At 40.6% G+C, this 19,385-nt stretch overlaps 2 protein-coding genes across 6 annotated transcripts in view; one reads left to right on the forward strand and one right to left on the reverse strand.

Annotated features, from left to right (window-relative positions):
• The first annotated feature begins 247 nt into the window (after positions 1–247).
• Positions 248–5,659, forward strand: LOC116720583 (neuronal pentraxin-1). Its single transcript, XM_032563934.1, has 5 exons — positions 248–766; positions 1,013–1,217; positions 2,028–2,269; positions 2,786–2,965; positions 4,309–5,659. The coding sequence occupies exons 1-5, from the start codon at positions 347–349 to the stop codon at positions 4,528–4,530; spliced, it is 1,269 nt and encodes a 422-aa protein (XP_032419825.1). The 5' UTR covers positions 248–346; the 3' UTR covers positions 4,531–5,659.
• Positions 5,660–14,163: 8,504 nt separating this feature from the next.
• Positions 14,164–19,385, reverse strand: part of LOC116720634 (endonuclease V) — a 59,441-nt gene continuing 54,219 nt past the window's right edge. For 4 of the 5 annotated variants that reach the window (XR_004339434.1, XR_004339431.1, XR_004339433.1 and 1 more), the window contains one exon: positions 15,096–19,088. The gene's annotated coding sequence lies outside the window, so the exon portion shown is untranslated. Of the gene's footprint in view, positions 14,535–15,095; positions 19,089–19,385 lie in introns of those variants that run through there. The other variant, XR_004339432.1, reaches the window with a different exon arrangement.

Here is a 19,385-nt window from a genome sequence, read left to right on the forward strand (position 1 = left end):
ACACTTATCCTTATACATGAAGAAAGCACTGACTAAACGCGTATTCCACCTGTTTCAGGCTTTGATTTATTAAGGAATCCTTTTTTTCTGTTTCTCTCCTGTTTGTACGTTTTCTGTTGTGTACACAAACACACGTAGTGCGACCTTAAATAAGGAGGATTCAGTAGGTGTAGCAGGACCCGCTGCCTCCCCTCAGTGATGCGGTGAGGCTGCGCTCCCTCATGTCCGCTATATAAAGCGCGCACAGCAGCAGCGCCGCACAGTTTTTAGTGGACAGCTCCGCGGTGCTGAAACCTCTTTCTCTCTCTCTCTTAACACCCGAAGGCTTTCACTGAGGAGCGGGGCCATGGAGGGATTCTCGTGGAAACTTTTTCTCCTCTCTTGCCTGTTTGCTGCAGAGGGCTCCGCGCAGGACTTTGGACAGACTCAGTTTATTTGCACGTCAGTTCCCAAAGACGTGGACTTGTGCACCGCGGCGATGCAGAACAGCGGACCGGCGGAAGACCTGAAGACCACAATCATTCAGCTGCGGGAGACCGTGCTGCAGCAGAAGGAGACCATTGTGAACCAAAAGGAGACAATCAAGGAGCTAACGTCCAAGCTGAGCCGCTGCGAGAGTCAGAGCCTCCCGGCGGCGGCGGGACCCGGGGGGAAGAGACCGGGGGGCAAGAACACCATGGGGGATGTATCTCGGGGTACCGCAGACACTCTGGCGCAGCTGGGACAGACTTTACAGACGCTCAAACAGAGACTGGAGAATCTGGAGGTAGGCTGACGAGAGAAGCGCTCACAGCTCAAAAAGTTCATTCAAACGATCCCCTTGAGTTAAACTCTGCTTTATTTAGCCAAAAGGAAGTATCCTGAATTTTCGGGGGAGTTAGTAACACATGTTTTTTTTTTTTTTTTTTACCTCTTTATATTAATTTAAAGGAAAATTATCGCAGTAAAGAAACCAAGATGGTGTTCTCCATTTGTCTTTAACTCCATATCTGTCTCCCCCTGTCTAATGCAGCAATACAGCCGAGGAAATAACAGCGCGCAGGCGAACAGCCTGAAGGATCTGCTGCAGAACAAGATAGATGACATGGAGAAGCAGGTTCTGTCCCGGGTCAACATTGAGGAAAGCAAGCCAGGACACAGGAACGAGAGCGACCAGAGGAACAAAGTGGAGACCACGCTCTCCTCTCTGCACGACCGGATCTCCGACCTAGAGAAAGGTGCGTCTGGATTTGCGTTACGCACAGGATCTCCAGCTGAACCAGCGTTCATTTCACGTCTCCAGACCTGTTTTCTCTTTTGCTTCGCTGAGTTGATGTGTCTCATTGTCAATGAATCACCAAACTTGCATTAGAGGTCATATTTTTCAAAGCGGACCTTTGCTGCAGAAGTCATAGGTAGAGAGAAAGTTTGAAGGGCGCGCCTGGCACTAGCGCATTCTGGAGCAGAGGGTCTTTTCAGTATTTCGACACGCGCAAATGCGCGTGCTCATGGTGTAAATGAGAGCCATGAAGAGGGAGGAGACGGAGACATCCTCTGTATCAGCAAAAAAAAAATCTCAAAAGTAGAAAAAAAAATACACACAGTGATAATGCAAATGAACAAATTTGCAACACCCTGGCTTATTTCTTTTTTCAGAAATGTGATGTAATTAGAAAACCTGCATTGTATGGAGGTCTTCCAGTTAAAGCAAATTCAAACTAATTACTAAAACTTAAAGGGTGGCAACCAAACTTAAAATCCAGAACAGAATTTCAGCATGTTCTAATGCTTTTTTAAAAATGTTACCTACTTAATAGTACATATAGATATTTAATTATGTACCAGTTTAAACATAATTATAGCCAATATTTGTGATATTTTAGCATTACTGTTTATGTAAATATAAACATTTTCATTGTAAAGCGAAATTGACAGATGCATGCTCCTTTTAGAGGTTCTGTAAGTTAACTCCAGCAATATGAATGTAATTACATTATGCTAGGGATTATATAATCAACAAAATAATTCCTTATCTCTTTCATCTGCAGGCAAAGAGACCAGGCCAGCAGACAGGTTTCAGCTCACCTTCCCTCTTAGAACCAACTACATGTATGCCAAAGCCAAGAGGACTCTCCCGGAGATGTACTCCTTTAGCGTGTGTCTGTGGATCAAGTCCAGCGCCTCACCTGGCCTGGGGACGCCCTTTTCCTACGCAGTTCCAGGCCAAGCCAACGAGCTGGTGCTGATCGAGTGGGGGAACAACCCCATGGAGTTCCTTATCAACGACAAGGTCAGTTTGAGCCTGGATTTAGACTCTATGGCTGATTGAGATTATCCACAAAATAGGTAGAAGAGGTCCAAACTGTGGGAAAATGCTTTATTGCTTTTTTTGTGCTTGGATGAGAATGGCCAAACCAAAACCAGGATAATATCAGGTGATGAATTGCTCAATAGAGGCTATTATATATATATATATATAAATATATAAAATAATATATATAATATATATATATATATATATATATATATATATATATATATATATATATATATATATATATATATATATACACTGCTCAAAAAAATAAAGGGAACACTTAAACAGGTGTTTAACACTTAAAGTGTTCCCTTTATTTTTTTGAGCAGTATATATATATATACAAAAAAGATGAGACACGTGAGAGAGGAAGTGATTCATCAGAAGGATGAGAGGGTGTTGATCATTCATACCATTGTGTAGCCTGAACAGGATATTGTTACCAGCATGAAAAGACAGTGCACTCAGGAGATTATCTCCTCTCTTCAGGTTGCAAAACTGCCTTTCAACATCAACGATGGAAAATGGCATCACCTCTGCATCACGTGGACCATTCGCGACGGGATATGGGAGGCCTTCCAGGATGGAGTGAAGCAGGGTAATGGAGAGAATCTGGCACCGTATCACCCTATCAAAGCAGATGGAGTGCTGGTTCTGGGACAAGAGCAGGTGAATACTCCTTTTTTTATTTAAGAAAAACATCTCTAACTGCAACCTCTGCTCCCAAATCCCTCGCAGACGTCTTATGGAAACAACCCTTTAACTAATCTATCTGTTTAATTTTGCAAGAAAGATTAGAGGTGGAGATAGTCACAAAATAAGACTGTGGGGACACTTACAGAGGAGTCCGGTTAAGCTTTAGCTGTCTAATTACTGTGTTCATTTGAGATTTGAGGCATAATTTTCATTCTGAGAATTTGGATAAAGCATGATTCATTAAAGATCCAGAGTTCAATTAGCAAACACAAAAGTAGTATTGAACTTTGGTAATAGCTAATTTCTTCTCATTTATATTGCCACTTTCTCTTTATGGTGCAAAATGAACTTTTGTTTAAGGACAAGCTGTACTTGATATAATATCATTGTTTCATAACAACAACTGTTAAAGATTTTTCCACCACAAAACTATTTGTTATCATATTTTAATGTTTAAATTCAGGACTTTAAGAAAAAGTATTCATCAACCTTCACCTCATGATTTATGTGACGGATTGAACACATTCCAATGCATAATGGTGAACTAGCAGAAAAATACAATATTGTTTACAAACATTATTGATCTTTGCCATTGAAGCGTAGGTCTGGCTGTATATTTAGGGTGAATTTCTGCATAAGTTACATTTTTCTGCAACTTTTTTGCAGATTTTGTTCCAGGTTACTTTGTATTTGGTTGAACCCATCTCCCCATCACCTTTACCCAGCTTCCTTTTCACCTGGTTCCCAACATGGTGTGTGGAGAACCTAAAAACAACACTTCTTATGACTTTCTTCCAGCAACGTTTTTTATACTCCCCACACTTCCCAGCCAGGTTTATCGAGTGCATAACTATTTTAGTCTGCAGCTCCTCCCTCCAGTGTTACCCTTAGAGCTACCTGTAAATGAGCCTTCTTCTATGGTTTTATTTCAACAGTGCCTTACTTTCTGATGCTGTTCCATCAAGTCCAGATTTGTCCCATCTCAGCTGTGAATCTCTGCAGATTCAATAAAGTCACTCTAGGCATTTTGGCTGATTTCCTGATTAAGACTTAATGATCCAGACAGGCTGGATACATTTGCTATTTTGGTGACTTTTTGAGGAGAATTGTTTGTACTGAATTTTAGTTTATTTAATGACATGATTAGCATCAGAAAATCATGCCACAAATTTCACATTTTAAATATTAGACGTCAGCTTTCTTCCATTTCGCCGTTTGTGTGAAATACTTTGAAATTTATGATTGTAATGAGACAAAATGTGAAAGTTCTTGAAAGCTAGGTTCATACATTGACAGTGCTCTGTTCTGTTCCACAGGACTCGCTGGGTGGAGGCTTTGATGCAACACAAGCATATGTTGGTGAACTCGCACACTTAAACATCTGGAACAGGAAACTCTCAGCCACTGAAATCGCCAACTTGGCAAACTGCAACAGCAAAGCGTTTGTCGGTAACGTCTTCTCCTGGACAGAGAGCAACATTGAAATATTTGGTGGCGCCACCAAATGGACCTTCGAGCCGTGCAGCTCAATCAACTGAGTCGCAGCTTCTTGTTTCAGAAAAAACAGGCCTCCGTGTATTTCTGAGCTTTTGTCTTTCCTGTCCTCATTTGACCTTTGTTTAGAGAGTAATTGGTAAGCTTAAATCTGGGATTTATGTCACTCTTAGGTATTCCTGTGCAAAAACAGCAAATCCAAACTTGAGAAGAGGGAGGAAAAAAAAGAAAATCTCATTCCTCAAAATTGGTATCTGATGTTTTTTTGTTTTTTTTCTTGGATGTTCAGTTGAAAGCACACCTAAGCTTTTCGTTCTGGCTTATTTTCGTCTTGGACTGGCAGCTGGCAATCTGCGCCTTATGTTTCGACCATTCACAATCCAAGTGAGGAATTACGTAATCAGTCCCATCAGCCCTCCTTCCCTCCCTGTTTCCTCTGGCAGTGGGAGATTATGCTGCCCATCCAATTTTTGTCAGTGTTTGGCGCTGTGAAATGATGTCCGATGCGGTACAGCTCCTAATGACCCCTAGCCTCCTCTTCCTCGGCCCTCCATCACTTAGCCCACCACCCAAACACTCCCACCCTACTGCCTCCCAACCCTCACACCCACTCCACCCTCCGGAACTTGCACTGTGACTGACAAAGAGGACACTGCAAAGGAGGAAGGACACTGCAAAAAGTCAGACTGCGGGTAAAAGTCGATTTGTAATCATTGTTCGCTTCACGTTTTTCCCTGTAAGAATGTCGTGAACTTGCCAACATTGCTACAAAGCCTGGGTGCCTTGGGCTGGTACAAATATTCAGCACATTTGGTATGTTTTCAGTTGCAAATTCAGTGTTTACTAGTTTGTGTTTTTCCTTTATTTTTTTGTTTGTTTCTTGAGCTGGGTTAAGTTTCTTGTTCTCTCTCGTTGGTAAATGTGATTTACTTACAGTTTGTTATCTGACATGATGTGTTTTGGCAGGTGTTTGTACTACTCTGTATTAGGAATGTTACAGTGTCTGTATAGTAACAGCATGACTGAAAGAGTGCTGTGAAAGCATTGTTGAAATCTGCTTTACTATCCTCTCTGGGTCTGGGTTTTTTACTGTATTGTTATATGCTCCAAGCATGGCAAAACTGACAGATGAAAAATTTAATTTTTGTAATAAAATTGTGATACTAAATGTCATAAAGTATCTCTGGCTTTATGTGCATGAAACAGACCCTGGGTGTTCCTCTACGTTAGATAGTGAAGAAGGAGAGGGAGCACCTGAAAAGGCAGAGAGGGGTTTACAGATGCCTGTTAGCGTAGCAGTGTCTCTTGTAAAAGTGGAAGCAATGAGCTCTATTGTTGCTGCTGCGAGGCCCCATGCCTGCACTGGAGTCACGGAGGCAGCCGGAGGGGAAACATGGCTGGTCCTATCAGCCTTTCATCATCTGATTAAACAAAAACCACAAATTCACTTTTAATGGCAAGATGTACCTCACATAACATGTTGTGTATATAAAGCTAAGCAACATTTTTGGCACTTTCATTTGACAAATTTTTATGATTAAAACTTTCATTTTATATAGTGCCTTGCAAAAATGATGAATTCCCCTTTGATTTTGAAATCCAAATGTGTTTTATGTGGATTATGTATGACAAAAAAAACCACAACTTAGTGCAGAATTTTGAAGTGAAAAATCTTCAGTGCTTAAATCTGAATCTGTTTATGCAGTCTGCCCTCCGTTCAGCTTGACAGTTTGAGAAATTATCTCAGCGCATGAGGGCACACTTCAGGCTCATGTCAGTCATGTGTAAATGTCAGGAAGGTTAAAGCTCCTGGGAGGGAAGCATGGCTCTCATCCCCTCCCAACTCTCTGCTTTCCCAAAATACATACCCTGCATGATAAAATACCAAAAACCCACATCTGGACTGTGCTTTGATTCTTGAAAGTCTAGCAAGTCAATCTTACTGTGAATAATATTTGGAGGGATTCTGATCACAAATCTCCTCATTTGATGTTAGATGTACCGTGAGTAACATAATATTTGTCTCATTTTGGCATTCAGATCTTTCCTAGTTAGGACTTGTTCCCAAAACTGCTCATTTCTAATATAATACTTTCATAATTAAAAGAGAGTAAAGGAACCATGCATTTTCTTGACAGTGCAGAGTCTATTAGAGGGCCATATTAAGTATCCACACAACAGAGGTTTTACCTTTCGAATGAACAAAATTAAATGAGCTAAAGTTCTTCTTCCAGGATCAGAGCTGAAGAAGTCTCTGATTTACTGATAATTTGTATGTGCTGTTGTTCAATATGGTAATTAAATCTTTCAGCATCTTTCTTTCAGCTCCAGATTCTCCAGAGCAAGAAAGGTTAATATGAGCTGTCACTGAGCTTCACACCCATCGGACAACTAAACACCTGCGGCTTTCAGAAACAGCATCTCATTTATTACCTCCAGTGACACAGATCATGAGATCTTCTCAGGTTGTCCCTAAGTTCTGAGTTCAAAAGGGAAAGTTAATTTCATCTGGTTGTTGCTGGGATCCTGTTCTTTCGCACATGATTCATACCTGGTCACAGTAATTCAGAGTCTGGACAGAGATCTGGATGATCAGGATGAAAAGCCAGAACTCCCAAACCACTAGGGAACAGTCCATGTTTTTCAGGTTGTGAACATTGGCCTCTGATTTGGAGGAGCTTCCTCTGACTCCAGCCTCTTCAGTAACACGCTGGAGGTTGAAAAAGCAAATTGAACAACAACATCTTCAAGAAGCAAAGCCGACACCCTGAGACCAAACCAGCCAGCAGTCTCTCTCCATCACTTCGGCTTCACATCCTGAAGGACTGAAACAGGGCCGAAAAAAAAAGTCTGTTGGGAACAGGATCGACTTTATGCTGAGTGCGCAGCAGACGCTACTCTTGCTTTGAGCTTAAAGGGATCAGAAACCCCTTCATAACATTTGCGGCACCGCGCACCATCCGGCAGCAACACCACAAAATTTCTCAAGGGGCATGGGAATGCCTTCTTCAGATAAATATAATACATCTGGGTCAAACAACCAAACTCCCATGATGACCTGTTATGCTTCTGTGAATGAACAGTTGGCCAAAATGTTCTTAAAGCTGTCTAAATTTGATCACTTTAAGCTTAATCACAGACTGATTTAGTTGCAGGCATTTCTTAGTTATAAATCTTAAATCTCAGTATGACTTTAAAGTGGATTTTCTTTGAGAGAGCATATCGACCCTTCATCTCCTTGTGATTCTCAGCAGCTGTCGGTGATTCATTCGTGCAATTTCTGAGGAAGACGTATAAAAACAGGTGAGGTGATTTTATTCACGAGAGAGTGATCCTAAGCTCCTCTTATGTGTAATTTAAATCTTAAGAATACTTTGTTTTGCTTGCAAACACCGGTGAAGACTCAAGAAGGACTAATGAGCCATTTCAATCATTCATCTCTTGGAGAGAACGCATAAAATACCTTTGAATGAAACTTTTGAAAGTGAAACTTTTCCAAAGAGCATTGTTTTGTGCTCCCAGAAAACAATCTTTTCATGATGATGTAAGACTCTGAGACCAGAAGGCTCATCTCTCTCAATGCACCGCTCAGTGAATAATAACAAAAGCTTTAGCTGCGTTCGGCGGACCACACAAGCCCGTCTGACCTTTTTGACACCACTCCACACAACACCCAGCTACATAATCACTGCATACAGCAGATGCCTGTCTGCCAAAAAGCTGCAGAGCAGTGATGGAAGATATTTTTGAAGTGTGATTGCATTCATGCGCCAGACTCTGCTTTGTACAGAATTTTAAGCAGACAGACCAAAAATAGATCCAACCAACCAAAAGGAGGATTTTAAACCCTTGTCTCGAAGATTAAGCCACTTCTTACGTGAGCAGTCTGGACTGACAACTTTGCATGATGAAAACAGACGAGGCGAGTTGGCAGACGCAGAAAGTCAACTGATTACAGTATAGTTTCACCGTAGGCACTCAGCGTAACACCTGCCTGAAGGGCAGAGAGCAGTGAGAGGTTGTTCTGCTGCTCAGGTGAAACATGTTTCATAAGGTTTTGCCTGCAGGATCACATGACCCAGGGTATTTCATCATCTGGCACTGCAAACAAACACAGTGGTTCTTGTTGGAGACCTTAGACATATGGTAGCAAAGTTTTTCAAAGGAAAACTAAAGTGAAAAAAGCAAACAAATGTTCAAAGTTAGGAGGTGAAACTGATGGTCGATTTCTCAAAGCTCGCTATTTGTCAGGGTGGTTGCTGTTTTCCATGTCAATTTCTGCTGGCCTCCTGAAGCCTTGCTGCTGTTGCTTCTGTCTCCACCATGCACAAAATAAGTTGAAAACAAAGTGTGCTTTTTCTTCCACGTCACATTTCTAAGCTACCGTATTGGTCGATCACATAAAATCCCAACAAAATGAGTCGTGATAAAGCGTGCAAAGCACTGTTTATTGTTTTAAGTCATCCTGCAATCAAGAGTCATTCAATGCACACCTCAGCTCCGATATCTACCCAAGCTGCACTTCTAAATGACTCTTTTTCATTACATTTTCTGGACTGGTGTTTAACATCACCAGTATCTCTAAAACATCCAATTACTTTAGTTAGTTTTGATATTAGATGATAAATTAAACTTGAAACACTCAACAGGACTCATCCCACCACTCTATTGGAGTCATTCTTTGTGTATTTTGCGTTTCTTCACATCACAACTGAGTTAATAATAACCAAAATCACCTCAATAACTAATTAAAGATAAACTTCGTGTGCCAAAAAAGTAGCATGTACATTTTAAGATGAGGCCTCCAGAGTCAATCCGCAAGATTCATGGTGCTACGATGCATCAGTTCCTCTGTGAGGGTTGTTATTTTCTTTTGGAGAGATTGAGTGGATAAAGATGTGACACCTTGGCTGACATCTCATTAATTCATAAGCTGTCCCCCGTGGCAGAGGCGGGACACAGACCATGCTTCACTTTGGAGCCACCGCAATTGCTCTTGTTAAGATTAGGGTAACAAAACCGCTTCCTGAACTGAGGGTTTTGGTGGTGTTTGCTCAATAAATAACAAAGAAAAGAATATTTGCTGACACTGTGTCAAATATTGGCCTGTGATGAAGTGATGCGGTATTGATAGGCTGCTTGGTGTGGAGCTGAACCAGTCACAGGGATTGAAACAGGCCCTTAAAAGTGGACTCCCAACATCAAACTCCCAACACACACAAAAAAAAGGAAAAAAGAAGCTAATCCCTCCGCTCTCCCCTGTGGTGAAAGCTCTCACAGCTGAGAGTGAAACTTGTGGCATTTACCGATCAGCAGAAGCTTCCTGGAAGGATGCAGGGGGGATAATGAGGCTTCCTGGGCAGCCTGGGCTCAAGGTGGATGAAGGCCTCCTTTATTTCCTCTTTTTGAACAACTGAAGTGTAATTCCTCTCTATTTATAGCCAAAGCATCACACAGTTGTCTCAGTGGGCTTCACAGGTCCACTACAGCAGTGTCCCATGAACCAGCCAAATATGACGAGGATAAGAACAAAAAAAAAAACCTTCATAGAGAGGTGTGAAACGGTACTCTTAAAGAGAAGAGGCAGAAACTAGAGCTGTGTTATTGCAGGCTATCACAATATGAAAGAAATGCAATTTTTAATTTTGAGAGATGAACTAGGGATTTTGCTTTTGCAGGTAATCCATGCTATTTTGCTATTTGTACGAATAGTTTCGAGAAATGCACTTACCGTTTTGCAAATGTCGAAAATGATTCGCACCAAACAACTGAAACAAACTGCATTAGGCGTATGTGCAAATACTTTCCTGAGCAAAGTCAAATTGGTCTGGATGCACTTCCTCCCTCACTGAAATAATTTTAAAAAAGCATTTTGTGTTTATTCAAGTTCTTGTGTTGTCCAATATAAAAATATTGTTGGACAAGAACAGAAGAAATCTGTAAGGGAGCAAGTTCTTTCTTGCAAAAATCTTGCATGTCTCCAGCTAGAATTAAAATTTTAAGTAGGTTATCCTAGCAAATTAGTTCATTTATATAAGGATTCTCATAGTCAAGATTTATTCAACAAATCTGTACATTGTAGTGGAAAAAGGTTATAAACACTTGTCACCAAAAGTTTGGTTAAAATCACACATTAAAGAATTTGAACCTGGAGGAACGAAATCACAATATGGTTGTGGTTCAGTGAATAGGAAGTGGGAACAGTTCTTTATTTCTTTTGTCCTACTGAACTCCACATTCTCCCTCATGTTCTCCCCAGAGTGTGGCCTTTTGTAAAAGCACATCATAAATTATTCCAGGAAAGAAAGTCCATGTCGGCACCAACAGCCGTAAAACCATTACTGGTTCCTGCCTTGGTGTCGCTGCAGCAACTTGGAGCATCCATTATGGTGTGATGGAAATAGATTTTTAAGTAGAGGCACTTATCCATCCACTTCATTCACATGCAAATGATCGTATTCCAGAGAACCTCTGAAATTTGAGCTCATTTATTAATTTTTTCTATGTTTACAGTAATGTTGGGTTAGCTACATTATGTGCAATAAGGGCATGTGGGTCTGCAGTACTAAAACCATTGAGAACTTTTCTGTCTTTAGGGCTTTTACTTTTAATCTATCAATGAAAATTGTTTAGGCTGATGGCAAAGATATGAATGAATGCAGTATTTTGTGTTTAAATTGTTTATTCTGTCATGCAACTATTTGTTCTTCAGTTATTTTTTTTTCCCAACAGAAGTTTTTCCCAATTTCAAACACTGTCCATCTTACCAGTTTGCAGAAGCACTATATGAAGTCTGTCTGCTTGGCTTATACACATCCCATTAGGTTGATGCAATGACCTGCAGCTGCTACAACAGTGACGTCTAAGCCAGCTGCTGCAGACCAGAACTACTCCTGGAACAATAAAAACACAGGAAAACTCCTACGTTTAGATTATTCTTTAAAAAATGTATGAGACAGTCCCATTTTTCAGGCATTTTCTTATAACGCTTGAAATATGAGTGTGTGCGGGTGTGTTTGATCTGTAGCCCTGCTGAGTTAAAACCCATCTATATATCCTCATTTCTGTGGTCTTTCCTTACACTTCCAAGATGTTATTTTGTTTCAGTGGTTTTGAGTTTTCTGTTGAACTGACGCCTTTTCCTGAGCCAGTGCTCACTTCACATTCACCATGTGTTAACATAATGTGGACCTTAAGAGTAATCATTTCACACTATTTTCGTTTTGCCATTTTTAAAGTTAAACAACCTGATGCACAAAATGACTCTAATACTTTGATAACTGCCAGAGTTTCTTCATTTTTTAAATATCAATGTAGATCTCTGAGCTGCTTTTTCTTAGAAATCACTTTATGTCCACAGTTGAGTATGGTGGAAGCTCAGTGATGCTGTGGGCCTCATTTTCCCCCCAAAGAGTTAGCAGTCCATAGTAACCAATTACATAAACTCCTTCCTTTAGACACATGCCAAGTAAAAATATTTTCTTTCCTAACATCACAAATGTAAACATTGTATCCATTTGAATGGTGGTTTTCTATTTTCTTCCATTTTTTTTACATGTTCAATCATTTAGGATTATGTCTGAAATTTTTATACGCTTTACATGATTAACTTTTTAGTCACAGTAACCTGCTATACAAATAAAATTTGATTGATTGATTGATTATGTGAACTGAAATGTTTTTGAGAGGAACAAATGACAGCCAGCATAGACGGCATCTGCTGTTTTCATCTTTAGATTAGGACCACCTGGTTGACACCTGTTTGCCTGTTTATTAATTTCAACATTTAACCTCTGAATAAATGATTCACTTACACAGAATCAGCCGCACATATGGTTTTCTGCCAATGAATTGTTTGCCATGTAAAAGTGTAACTTCTACCAAAAACAGTGGTTCTTCTTATTAGTGCTGAAGGCCTGACGTTGTTTTGAACACAGCTGTAAATATACAGTTTGAGGCAAAGACCCAAATGGTTTGAACTCTTTGAAGGGTTGCTCTGTACTGTGCCCTTGTTTCCTCCACTCAGCCTTCTCCTCCACCACCTTCATCATCTTTATTTCTCTCACTGTAACCATGACTCGACTGGCGCATGCTCTTTCCTTTGGTTTCCCCTCGCCCTCCCTTCATTTGCCATAAATCCTTTTTACTCTCTTATGTTCCCGCTCTTTTCCTCCAGAGGAAGGGGAGTGGGCAGCTCTCACACAGCACTCTACTGCACTGACAAAGCTGGCAAGAAGAAAAGAAAAAAAAAAACCGGCATGAAAATAAAAAGAAGAGGAAGTTAAAAGAGGCAAAAAAGACAGGAGGAACGCGTCGTGTGAAGATGAGCAGGACAAGAGCTTTGAGAAGATGCTCTGGGTGAGATATAAGACTTGTCTTTCACAGTCCTATTCCTTGGAGGGGTTGGGGGGTTGAAAAGTGTGGAGTGAACTGTGAGTGGGGTGATGTATCCTCCTGCAGGGGTTAAGCAAAGACAGATTTTTTAGTCAAGGTCAGTATGATCACTTGTGAGGCTGGAACAAAAGGAGCAACTAAAGTTAGAGCAATAGGCAAGGTGATGCAGAAGCAAGCGGCCGATGCAGATTCTTCCTCTGAATACATACATATTCCATCTCTGATGCCCCCTTTCTAAGATAAAACCCGCTCCCCTCCACCTCTTCCTCCCTCTCCTATTCTCGCCTCATTCCTCCTCCACCCCGCTCCCTTCCCCTCTCCTGCTCTCTGTGCCAGAGCACCGCAATAGCAGTATGAATAATTGAACGGGCTCCTCGACGAAGGATTGAGAATTTCTGTTGCGGTTGTGTGTGCTGGTGCAGCAGCAGGCGGGCTGGGAAGACGTTCATTACAAAAACAAAAAGCAAAAATAAAAATAAATAAATAAATAAAAAACAGCTCATGACTGCCCTTTACTGCTTTGGAGAATAACCTTGAACGCTTGTGAAAACACACCAAGGGCTTCCACTTTGCTGCATCTCCGGGGGGATTGGAGTAAAAAGGGGTGTTTGGCCATGGATGCACTAATGCCGTGACATTGAAATCTTATTCAGAGTCAGAATCTGCAGGACAGGAGAGCATCCAAGCAATGTTTGATATGAATATTCCCAGGCAGACAGGGACTGAAGGGAAATCTGTGCAGGGCTGGATCAACCAGCTGTCCCAGAGGGAGAAGAAAGAAATTGCATGAAGGGGGGGAAAAAAAAAGAAAGTTGGAGGTGCCTCTGCAGTGGATATGTTTGTGTGCCTAACACTAAGTTATATAAAGATGAGGTGTGTATTTGTGCGCTGATAGAGAACATGCAGATCTGCTGTAGCAAGATGTGAAACGAATGAAAATAACTCAGTTAATGTGTGTGTAGACATCAGGAAGGAGGGTGGATCCACTGGGTGTTGTCAGGCTTGACCCGGGCGCGATACAGGAGAGTCAAGGTATGTGTGTTTGAATCCACGCATACCTACCTGCTCCTATTTTTCAGTTTAATTGGCCCAAATCTGCCATTCAGTGAGGCCGGAGCCAAGGACCCTTCGTGTGGCCCAGTGGGAGTGAGGGAACATGAAGTTACACAGAGAGCTAGCTCTCTCTCTCCCCCACACACACACACACACACCCGCACACACACAACCTGTCTAAAATCCATGTAAGAGCAATACAAAAGAGCAATAAAATAAACACAATTAGAAAAGTTTGTCACAATTTTTATTTGTTTTACAAGAAAATGTAAAATGTCATAATTGTGAAGTAAATAAAACTTGAAAAAGTTTTATGACATGCTTTCATATAGAGGGAAAAGTCAGTGTTGAAAGAAATCCACAAGAGGTTCTGTTTACAGTTTTCCACATGCCTTATGGCACCACAGCAAACATGCAGAAGAGATGATCTGTTCAGATTAGACTAAAAGCTACATATTTGGCTGAAAAACAAAATTACTATTTGTGAAGGAAAACTAACTCCTCATTACTTTTAACTCACAAATCCTGCAGTTAAACATGGTAGTGGCAGTATTATGGTGTGATAATGTTCATTGATCAGGGACAAGGAAACTGTGCAGATCTGAAAGGAAGACAAATGGACCCAGATATATCACAATCCTGGAAGAAATTTTTAAAGGCTTCAAAAGACTTGAGATTGGAGGTTTACATCCATCAGGACAATGAGTGTATCAGAATGGCCCAATCAAAGCCCAGACCTATATCAAACCTTTAGTTTGCAGATGCGCACAGCTGGATAAAAATATAGTTGCAGAAAAACAAAGCTGCATAATGTATTGACAAAAGAAAGCTGCATATAAATCCAAGCTACAACATTTTAAAAATAAAACAATAAAACCATTTAGCATTTTCCTTCAGCTTTGCAGTATGCACCACTTTGTAAAAAAAATCATTTATTTCATTAAAATGATTTTTGGAAAAGTTCAATAGGTGTAAATAGTTTTAGATGGCCATTTTCTTTAGATTGGTCAAGTAATGTCTGAATGTGACACCTATTGGTTTGCAGATTCATACGGTTTGCTCACCCAAACAGTTTAGATCCTAAAAACCTTTTCATTTTGTGTTTTCTTATTCTGTTTCAGAATTATATTGCACAATTTCAAACTAAGTATTAATTTGGGTCTTGTATAGTTGCTTTGTGGTCTAAATGTATGCATTGTTGTGTTTTTTTTTTTTCTTATGGTCTGTTGCTGTTAGTTGTATTTTCGGTGCTCCCACTGCACCGGCTTTGTTTTCAGTTATTTACTCCCTCAGAGTTTATGTAGTCCCTGAAGCTTTTTTCTCGTTGGATGCTTGTTCTTTCATTAGATGTGGCTTGGTCCCTGTTTTGCTTCGTTTTTGTTCCCATTTGGCATCTTGTTTTGTTTTGTGTATTCTTATTTCAGTGCCAGCCTCCCTGCTTCAAGAACACATTTATCTTGTCTTTTGTACCAGTAAATGAAGTTCGCTCCTCCCTCAGCTTCCTCCTTTGAAGAGTTCACATATAGATTGGAAAAAGGGTTCAAAAAAACATATAGAGCCTTCCAAAAGTATTCACACCCCCTGAACTTTTACATATCAAGCTAGATCAGTATTGCTCAAAGAATGAGGTTGTCAAGTTTTGTACCTAAAGTCTAGAGAAAAGTAGTTGAATTAAATGTGCGACTTGTCTATTTGATGGTTTATCCAGATCATTAAAATCATTATTAAGTGAATTGGTAGGAAATAGTTTGCTTACATGTGCAAAATCATTGTAGGAAGGGATAAAATGGCAACGCATCGTAATGACAGAAGAACCAAACTGAGCCGAAGTTGAAATAAACTTTTTCAGCAGAATTTGCATTCGGGAGATGAAGAAAAAATCACCAACTGCTATGGAGGTGGATCCATCTTGCTTTGAATTTGTTTTGGAGCCTGTGACACAGAGAACATTCCTCTGGCAGAGGTAAGGAGAGATTCAATTTAAAAGCAACAAATTATGGAGGCAAACAGCACACCATCTGTAAAAAGACTGGGACATCTTCTGCAGCGGGATAAGGATCCCCTATGCATATTAAACTCCATAAGCAGTCGACTTCAGTTGCTCAATATGAAAAGAAAAATTCAGGCTTAACCTCAAAGCAGCACTGCATGCAGCAGTGATTTATGACTGAAAACGCTCTTTAGTTCTTGTACGTTTGGTTGTCTTTTCTAGTTTAGTGGCGAACATACCGAAACACGAATCACAAAAGGTTTATAAATCTCTGAACATATTTTAACACGAACACGCTTTGTTCTGCGAATTGCAACCATCTTTGGATCTGATAGCACACACACACACACACACACACACACACACACAAAAATCAAGCCTGGTTTGAGCCTCCAAAACCGACATAAGGTGTTGTGATAAACTGTATGGCTGCAAATGTAACTAGGATATGAGACATCTGTTGTATTTACAGGGTACAACGGCACAAATAAGGGAAAGGAGTGCAAAATCTCCGCTGCTGAATTAGCTTTGTTAACTGCTGACTGCAAGCTTAAATCAAGGTGCTGCAGTGAGAGCCAAGAGAGCTCACCACCCTGCCAGCGCAGACAAAGTGTTTGACGTATGCCCTAATGATAATACCCAGCACATTACAGCTCGCCAGCCAGGATGACTGTTCGACTCAACATGACTCAGCTCTGCTATAAGGCTCACTGGCAAAGATATTGTTTTGCTGGAAAAATATTATATAATTTTTCAAAAAATAGTTGGAATTACATAAAGAAGCGAAAGAGAGAGAGAGAGACAGAGAGAGAGAAAGAGAGAGATGCGGTAACTTTTTGTCTTGGATGAGTAGCTTGGGACTGATTGCTCGGAGATGACGGAGAGAAACTGTAAAAGAGAAAAGAATTGAAGCAATGATTCAGCGGCGAGTTAAAGCTGAGCAGAAGGCGTGCGGCCGCAGAGCTCGGAGCGACAAAGCCAACAGAGAGGAGATTTCAAAATGAAAACAGAAGGAGAAGACCGGGGTTTATTCCGATCTGGAGACAGGAGATGAAAAAAAATGCAAACCGGTAAAGTGAGAATAAATATTCTGAAAACAGCTGAGGCGCCGTGATATGATCGCAATGAAACACCTGAAGGCTGCTGTGGCAACATTTTGTTGTAAACTGAGAGATGCCAACAAGGTAACTTTATGGTTAGGCCTTAGCTGCTTAGAGAGTTCATGTGAGTGTCCCACAGTCACAAAGGGAAACTTGTTTCAGAGTCATAGAAAAAAGTCCCTCATGAAAACGTGAGAACATGAATAGACAATCATTTCATGTCTCTGTGAAATGATTTGATGATTCAGGACATAAAATTTTAATAACAAAGAAAACAAGAGTAAATAAAGACTGTGGTTGTAAAATAATTATTATATTTATTGAGTGAAAAATGACTCCAAACTACCTGGCTTAATTACAGAACCCTTCCCAGAAGTGGCCAGTCTACCAAAATGACTCCAAGAGCGACTCATTCACAACAGAGTCCAAAAGTGAGCCTCAGTGCCCAATAAATGTAATCTTGTCTAAATAAATTGTGATGTATATTTTCACAATAGAGTTACAGTTAACCCTTTAATATTGTGGCTTTTGAAGGCACAACTCAATGAAGTTAAAGAAAGCAGGAGAAACTCAATGAGAGCCTTGGCGTATTGGAGCCAATGTTCTTTTTCTTTGACAATTTTATGGACTATTCTTTGAAGTGACCTGAATTTTCTCCATGTGAAATATGTATAATTTCAAATGAAAGAAAAATGAAAAACAAAAAACTGCTTCACATCTGGCTTATTCATGACAGACATAGCTCACTAATTATGTTCTTAGAGGAGTAGAAAGAAAATCCAATTTGAAAAATATACCATCCTTTTCATTGTATGGCGACATTCAGGGGCCTTTCGGCTCTAATATTTGTCTTGCATGTGCACACAGTGAACAGTGCAGCAGTTCTGCAGAGGTGAAGGAGGACACCGTCAGGGGACAGCCACGGAGAGGACACAGCTGGCCAGATGTAGATGAAACAGTCACTAGAGTATGATTCCTGCATGCATGCATCAGCTGGTCAACAACTGCAGGCTACACACAGAAACACACACAGAGGCAGTTTTGCGCAGGAACACAATGTCCCAAATGCATCAAAGTGCACACTGTCAATTAGCAAGCCACCAAAAGCAGGAGGTGTGTTCTCCCCGCTCAGTTTCTTTTTTTAATCTCCATCCAGATGAGATCCACCTCAAGGCTTAGGAGTAGCCTAGACGCTCCCGTAAGAAACACAGTCGGCTAATATTTGATGGCTGCAGACGCTGAGATCACGAGGAGCTGGGGACCACATAAAACGCTGTTTGATGGCTAAACCAAGTGGTGAGAAATGAGCCGGATGGAGCCCCCAGGATGATGGGAACTGAAGGCACTTTATCTTTTCTCTCTCTTGCACGTCATTCACTTGAGAGAATTGGAGATTGCTTTGGATCACCAAAAAGAGAAAAGCATGAATATGTTCTAATTCCCTGTGATTCTGTACGACAGAATAACTGTGACAGCGTGTCGACTTGCGTAGTCCACAAAATGTTTTTTTTTTTTTTTTTTTACAAAATACGTCAAACCCAAAGAACAAGTAAAGGACTCATGTTGTGTGCTTGGACATTCAGCAGAGGAGACTTCAGGCTAACTTTGTCGTCATTGTATTCATGTCTGCATGCATGTTTTTCACTGAGATAGAACATGACGTTAAGGTGCTATCTTCCTTCCGTTTAAAAAAAACTAATTGTCAGAGAAAATGTAGAGATGGAGCTGCACCTAAAAGTATTCAAACCCCTTTACAGACGGGGCAAAATGTAAAAACAAGCAGCTGTTTGCAATCAATAAATCAAACAAGATTTTGTTTTTTATTGTTTCATCAGATCTGATATGATACTAATGAGTACAATAGTCTCAATATTCTTCGAACCCCTTTCCATCATACATACAGTCCAATTAATCCTAGTAATTAAACAGTGCACCAGTTTCTTTTCTTCATTCAAAATGATCAAAAAGTTTTCAACCTTAGGAAACCCAGCAGATTGCACCAAGCCGATGTCCCCCGTCCAGGAAAGTGTCACGGCTAATTAGAGCGGCAGACCAGACGTGGCTTCTGTGAAGAGGAGAAAACAGAAGAAACATAAAGTTAAAAGGTGAAATGAGAGCAAATAATGCAAAATTGAAGGGTAGTGGGCGAATGTGGCAGACTGAGGGAAAGTGGAGAGTTTGTCCTCCGGTAGCCTAAGCCTGTGACAGCACAAGTACAGAAATAGCTAACGATAACCTAAGCCAGCCTAACTATAAGCTTTATCAAAAAGTAAAGTTTTAGACATTGTCTTAAAAGTAGATGGCATGTCTGCCTCTCGCTTGATTTCACAAGAACTGAATGATCTAAATCCCAGTCTGCTTT

The sequence above is a fragment of the Xiphophorus hellerii genome, chromosome 5 (assembly GCF_003331165.1).
Source record: "Xiphophorus hellerii strain 12219 chromosome 5, Xiphophorus_hellerii-4.1, whole genome shotgun sequence".
NCBI classification, from domain to species: domain Eukaryota; kingdom Metazoa; phylum Chordata; class Actinopteri; order Cyprinodontiformes; family Poeciliidae; genus Xiphophorus; species Xiphophorus hellerii.